Genomic DNA, 7,132 nt, shown 5'->3' with positions numbered 1-7,132 from the left:
CAGAAACTTAGAAATTGAACCACAAAACATAAAGATTACTCACCAACTAGGGGCGAAAAGTAGAAAATAGATCCCTGAAGAACAAAAATGACCGAACAGCAAGGGGAAAAGTATTGATTGAGATCAAAAGCAACAATGAGAGGAAAAGAGGAGGTTTAGCGTCAGAATTTCGGGGGAAAGAAGGAGAGGAATACGAAAATTTGAAAAAGATAAATCAGAATAGGTAATATTTTGATAACTTCCCCTATTATCTCCTCAAATCTCTCACCACTATCCCACTAACAGCCCACTACTCAGAATCCCCTTTCAACACAACTCTAGCCGAAATTTGAAGAAAAAATACTACTCCTTGGCATCCCAGAGATTCAAACAGAAGACCTCCAGCACACCAACACTCTGCTTAACCACTAGACCAGTAGGCCCATTCTGGTATGTTTTTACAAACAATTAAATACAAACCTACTGAACAAAAGTAAGGCTTTCTTCAGAAAAATTTAAAAATTTTTCCAATGGCATGGCTTGAACTTGGGATCTCTCACACACACCCAGAACACTTAACCACTAAAGCAGATACACAGATGTGTCACAAATTCACAAAAACAAAAATAAGAATTTTAGGGCGTTATAGTACAGGCTGCACAAGTGAAATCCGTATAGAAGTATGCTTCCTCTATTTGATGTTGATTAGAATAAGGTGTTTTAACCTTATTGCATTACTTCTATTTGACTTTGATTAGAATAAGATTTTATAAACCTATAAATAGATGTAGTTGTCTTTCCTTTGGATCATTCGAATTCAACATAGTGAATTTTCTTCTCCTCTGCCACATAGTTTTTTTTTATAAAGGTTTCCACGTAAAATCCGTGTGTTCTATTTTTCTCTTTTTTCTTGCCATTATCAACATTCTATTTTTACAAGAAGTAATCCTTGGTAGAAGTATTGTAAAAGGAATTGTTCAATAATAACATGTTATGAGCAACTTGCAAACATATTTTTGAAGTGCTTTGTAACAACTCGTTTTTAGTGGTTTCGGGACCAAAATTTTGTGAGTAAATAAATATTATTTATTTAATATTTAAGAGGTTATTAGAGTTTCGTATTAGAGTTTGGTTTAGTAATTTTAGTGATTGAATAGTTAATTAAGAAAAAATGACTAAATCGTAACAATAGTAGAAAACTTGATTTCCATTGAATGTCTAATGACTTAATTAAATTTTGTTAAGTTATTTAAGTGGTAATTTAGCCACTTTTATAATATTTGGACTGTGAGTAATTATATTATAATGTTAAGTTAAAATTTTAAATAAATAAAAGTTAGTTTAATAAAACAAAATAAGGGTCATCTTGCCCATCTTGTTTTCTTCCACCTGAAACTACAAAAGAAACAAGAAGCCATAGTCATTTTCCTGGAGCATAATTGGCCGTTGCATGTGAGTACTTCTTAAGTCCATTTTTACTAATTTTTATATTTTTGAGATTATTGTAGCTTAATCTAACTAATCCGTAGATTATTTTGTTAAAAATTTTGAAACTTGCTATTAATAATTTTTAGTTGTTGAAGTTATATGGTAGATTTATGAGCTTGGTAGCTAAAGAGGACCATTTTGTAAATAAATTTTTATTAGTTTTGAATCTAGGGACTAATATGAAAATGTATTAATCTTAACATAAAATTTTGTAACTTTTAATATTTAAAGGCTGGTTAAGGATGAAATTATAATCGGTTTTAAGTATTGCAGTTTAAACAAGTTATAATAGTTTCGATTATAGGAATAAATTAAATAAAAAATTTAAAGAATTCTAATAATAAACAAAACATGTATTTACAAATTAAAACATATATAGCTAAAAGGGAAACTATAAGAATATCAAAAAACGTGGAACAAACATTATATTGGAAAATCATTTAGGAAGAACGTGGAGTTTAGAAAGGCCAGCATTGCGAATGGTGGAAATCTTGATAAGGGTGAATTTAGAGACAGCATCATCCTCCATTTCCAATTATTGTACTTCTTACTGCGACACCAAACCCTATTAACTAGAAATACAATTAGGAACAAAGGCCACTGCTTTCTGTGTAGTTGATAATGCTGCTGCTTAGCAACCTGTAACACATTTCAGACCAACTGAGTTTTGTACTTTTTAATTTAGTATTTATACTCCGTTGATTTATCCTTATATGCTGAAAAAAATTTATTTGACTATCTATATTATTTTTTTCTGAAATTTACCGGTATATGTTATTTTTGAGAAAAAAAAAAAAAAAAACCTTCTACAAGATGTTTTAGGACGCGTTTTACTTTCTTTATCCTGAAGAGAACTGAGGAGTTGTTAGAAGAAAGAATATTTTAATCCCCCTCTTTGCTACCTCAATCGATTGCTGCCGTTGTACCCCTGCCTCAATCCCCGCCGTTCCTTCATCCACCCACTGCTGTTCCTATAACTATAAAAATTTATAATAAATATTCAATGCGATCGTGTACCAGGGATTCAGAAAAAAAAAAAAAAAATCAAAAAGGAAGAAAAACGTACGAAAACGATGCGTTTTAGGCGTCATCCTAACATTTAGCTTAAGCCAGCTTCGGCAGCAAACCCTAATTCTTTGTTTTCTCTGACTTTCTCTCTTCTTTCCAGTGATCGCACGCCTATTCAAACACAGGTAGATGAATTCATTTAATTTTTCTTCCTTTTTTTTTTGTTTTTGAGATTATGAGATAATGCCTGAATCCATTGGTGCATGTTTGTTATATTAGTTGTTCGCTTCTAATATTTGCCAATTACAATTCCTATTTCACGGCGTTTAAAAGTCTTTTTTTTTTCTTTCTTCTTTCAATAAGGGTTATACAATAATGGAGTCCAATACAGAGAATAATGTGAAGCAGCAACAACCAGCACAGAGGATACAAATATACCCTCCCACTACCAGTGGAGTTTCCCCATTTTGGATAGGTGTCCAAATTACTCCCTTTTTGTTCACAATTCTTGGTCTGCATCGAGTCGATATTTGGTGTTTTAAGTTAGATTTTTTTTTTTTTTGGCAGCTAAGTATGAAAGAGATGCTAAGAAGTACTGGGATCAATTCTACAGGCGGCATCAAGATAAAGCAAGTCCCTTTGCACTTTACATTAGTTATTTTTTCACCCTTTTCTTAGCTACTACTACCATTGTTGTAATGCTGTGTTATTACTTCAATGCTCTACCAGTACTCTGATCCAAAACCTGTTTTTTTGACTGGCTGTTACAAGTTGCTTTTGATGACGTTTAATGCAATGATAACTGATATGTATAGCTTCTCAAGTACGTAACATCTAGGCTCGTAAGTTAGAAAATTTGGATTGGTCTTTGTAGTAGCTATAGTGCTGATTGCCAAGTTTCTTTTTTGGGTCACTTCTACAAAACCTGAAACTTCTATGGAACCACTGCCAAAAGTTTTATTTATTTATTTTTTGCTATGATTACTTGTATTGATTATGACATTGCTCAATTCGTATTGTTTCAGTTTTTCAAAGATCGGCACTACTTGGACAAGGAATGGGATCAGTATTTCTCTGTGAGTCAGAGCTAACAGTTTTCTCTTTACTATCGATTTTATAATTCTTCAAGATAATTTTTTTCAGTAAATTTTAACTTTCCCCTCCCTTTTGTTTACCTTTTTTCTCAGGGAAGTGGAAGAAAAGTAATTTTGGAGGTAAATCACAGATCGTTATCATTCACCTTAGTGCCCATTCAGCATCTATGTGGCATACAAATTAGACTACCTACTATTTTCTTGAGTTACTTTTGCTATAGGTTTTCTGTTAATGCCAGCTTATTTGGAAATAAACTTGTTAACTGAGTTCGAGTAAATGAGAATTGTGCTAACTTTTCAGCTTTCCCTATGAGTTCTTATTTTATTTGCTTAAACAGGCTGGTAATCTTATTTGAGATGCCCCTATTTTTATTTGTGAATCATGTGACAAACCTCGTTCAATGTTTATTCATATTGTTGGTCACTATTTATGGTAGCACTTTACACTTTTCCTTATAGTGTATGTTAAGTAGTGTCCTTGTTTAAGATTCTTAAATTCTCCTCCTCTAAAGTTGCTATATTTATAGAGTTAACGTGAGTTACCGTGATAAGCAGGTTGGCTGTGGTGCTGGAAATGCTGTATTCCCTTTAATTGCTACATACCCAGATGTTTTTGTTTATGCGTGTGACTTTTCACAACGAGCAGTTAATTTAGTTAAGGTTTAATTTCTTGTCCTAATTGCTCTGTTTTCCATAATTGGGGGCTGAGTTGCTATTATTTAGATATCTAGTTTAAATAGTTATTGTAGCATGAATGAATTATTTTTTCTTATTACTGTAGGCACATAAAGAATTCAACGAGACTCATGTAAGTGCTTTCGTCTGTGACCTGACCTCTGATGACCTTGGCAAACATATTTCTCCCGCCTCTGTCGATGTTGTAACCATGGTATTTGAATAATCCTTTGGATATTTCATTGTCTGCCACAAGCGCTTATATATATATTTTTGTTAATGATGTTTATTACTTTAAGGGGCTGACATTTAAGTAGATTTTTGTGTTATCTGCAGTATCACCAGAGAAGATGCCTCTAGTCTTGCAGAACATCAAAAAAGTTCTCAAGGTAATTTGATAACAGTATTTGCATCACAGCAATATATATAAGAAGAATTTCTTATCTATCTTGATGAGACAAAACTAAACTTGGACCTTTATTATTTTTTCAAATATTTCTTCTATTTCCAGCCAAATGGTTATGTGCTGTTTCGAGACTATGCCGTTGGCGACCTTGCTCAGGTATGCACATATCTTTAAGCACTTTTTTCTGTGAGATTAATGTGATGAGATCCTATAATGTGTTAATAGCTTCTTGTGATAATCTGAGTACATTCTTAGATTTTTGTGCTTTAATTAAGGTCTTGTTTGCCCCTGGATGATACCTTTGCTATCAGGAAATATATATTTCAGATTTTGTTCAATTTGATAGTTGATATTTTCCCTCTTTTCCTGGAGTCTACATTGTTTCACTTGACCTTGTCCTAAACTTTTTGGTTTATACTGTACCTTATCAGGGTGGTTAGTCTTCTTCTGATGCGTATTTTCATATATGCCTTGGTTTTACAGGAAAGGTTCTCTACCAAGGATCAGCAAATCAGTGAAAATTTCTATGTCAGGGGTGATGGCACTGTATGTCCCAGTTATGTTATGCATTAATCTTAGTATTTTTTTTTTAAACAAGATAAATTTTTACTCTTCGTTTTTCCTTTGCAGCGTGCTTTCTATTTTTCTAAAGAGTTCTTGACAAGCTTGTTTAAAGAACAAGGACTTGATGCTGAAGAACTTGGTTTGTGTTGTAAACAAGTTGAGAATCGAGCACGTGAATTGGTTATGAATCGGTAAATGATAAATGGTTTAACAAGAGAACTTTCCCCCCATTATGAAATGATACTTACTCTGATTTCTTACTTTTGAGTTCTTTTCACTTTTCTTGGAATAGTTATGTTTTCCCTAAAGGAATTGTGTTCCCTGTTATTTTAGGCGTTGGGTCCAAGCTGTATTTCGCTATTCAGATGGTGTAAACTATGCACCTTCTTCCGAGGCCCTAAGTAAGTCTGACCTATGTTGTCAAGAGAACATTAAGCCTAAAGCTGATGCAGAGCCCATTAAAGATTTTGTGGTTGACATGTCTGAAGGTATGGCAGTCGAAATGTTTGGAGCTCCAACTAATGATACTGAGGTAAATATCTGAATACTTTTTGAAAGTTGATGAACGAATGAATGTTATATATATATATATATATATATTTATAGTTCAATTTCTTTTCTGGTCTTTTTTAATGTTTCTGATATTCAAACAAGAAATGCATCCTTGTTGCTCATCTTTTCCTTCATTGCGCTCCATATTTCAAAATTATGGATCAAATTTTTGCTTGGACTTTGCGTCAGTTGCATATCTTAAAATGCCTGTTATTTTTACTTATTCAAATACATCAAGTTTCTCTCTGTCTAATGTTTTCCTCAGGTTATTGAGATTGAGCTTGGAGGTTGTGATATCAAGATCAAAGTACTATCCAAAGAGTATCAGCACACCTGCAAATCAACTGGCTTGATGTTGTGGGAATCAGCTCGATTGATGGCTGCTATCCTTGCAAGAAATCCTAGTATTGTTGCAGGGAAAAGGGTTTTGGAATTGGGGGCTGGCTGCGGAGGCATCTGTTCAATGGTTGCAGTTAGATCGGCAAGCATTATGGTTGCCACTGACGGAGATAGAAAAGCGCTTGAACTGTTGAACCAAAACATCACATCAAACCTTAGACCACCATATCTCGCTAAACTTGTTATGAAGAAACTCGAATGGGGAAACCGAGTTGATATCGATGCCATTAAAGCCATGAATAATGAAGGCTTTGAAGTCATCATCGGAACAGATGTCACCTACATTCCTGATGCTATTTTACCATTGTTTTCAACAGCCAGAGAGTTGATTTCATCCAACAAAAGTGCTGAGAAAGACCAAGCACCAGCACTTATCCTGTGTCATATCTTCCGACGAGTCGATGAACCGTCCTTACTTTCAGTTGCATCTAGATATGGCTTTAGATTGGTAGATAAATGGGCGAAAGGAAGTCCAACCAATGAGTCTCAAAGCTTAATCAGCTCTTGGTTTCCAGAGAACAATTTCGAGGAGCATATCCCAACTTCCGCACTAAATATCATGTATTTCCAATTAGATTGAATAGTATCATATAAGCTTTCACTTCAATCATAGTATTTTCTTGATTTTGCTTTTAAAATTAGTACTTAATATTTATGTTAGTATTGAATTCATTCATGCAAATGTAGTACAATTTTACCATTTTGTTTCCTTGTTTCAATACAAAAGTTGATAAAATTCCTTTCGCTTAGTTATGCTTAAAGAGTGGAAGAATGGAATAACATCGATCAAATGGAGATAAAATTCCTTTCGCTTAGTTATGCTTAAAGAGTGGAAGAATGGAATAACATCGATCAAATGGAGAGGGAAGGTCTTTTGTATAAAGATTTACTTCAATAATATGTAACTGCAAATTTTTGTCTAAGTAATCACTGTTCCACATATAATGCTGGATTGGTGGTTTTTGAA

General features: G+C 33.5%; 1 protein-coding gene across 1 annotated transcript; it reads left to right on the top strand.

Annotated features, from left to right (window-relative positions):
* The first annotated feature begins 1,866 nt into the window (after positions 1–1,866).
* LOC108476893 (uncharacterized) lies at positions 1,867–6,901 on the top strand. The gene is made up of 13 exons (XM_017779259.2): positions 1,867–2,660; positions 2,839–2,950; positions 3,043–3,104; positions 3,501–3,551; positions 3,663–3,689; positions 4,125–4,229; positions 4,351–4,458; positions 4,562–4,633; positions 4,756–4,806; positions 5,134–5,196; positions 5,281–5,405; positions 5,548–5,746; positions 6,032–6,901. Exons 2-13 carry the CDS (start codon positions 2,851–2,853, stop codon positions 6,743–6,745), a joined length of 1,677 nt encoding a protein of 558 aa, XP_017634748.1. The 5' UTR covers positions 1,867–2,660; positions 2,839–2,850; the 3' UTR covers positions 6,746–6,901.
* The last annotated feature ends 231 nt before the right edge of the window (positions 6,902–7,132 follow it).

Source organism: Gossypium arboreum, chromosome 6, assembly GCF_025698485.1.
Source record: "Gossypium arboreum isolate Shixiya-1 chromosome 6, ASM2569848v2, whole genome shotgun sequence".
Lineage (NCBI taxonomy): Eukaryota > Viridiplantae > Streptophyta > Magnoliopsida > Malvales > Malvaceae > Gossypium > Gossypium arboreum.
This window is presented reverse-complemented; position numbering and strand designations above follow the sequence as displayed.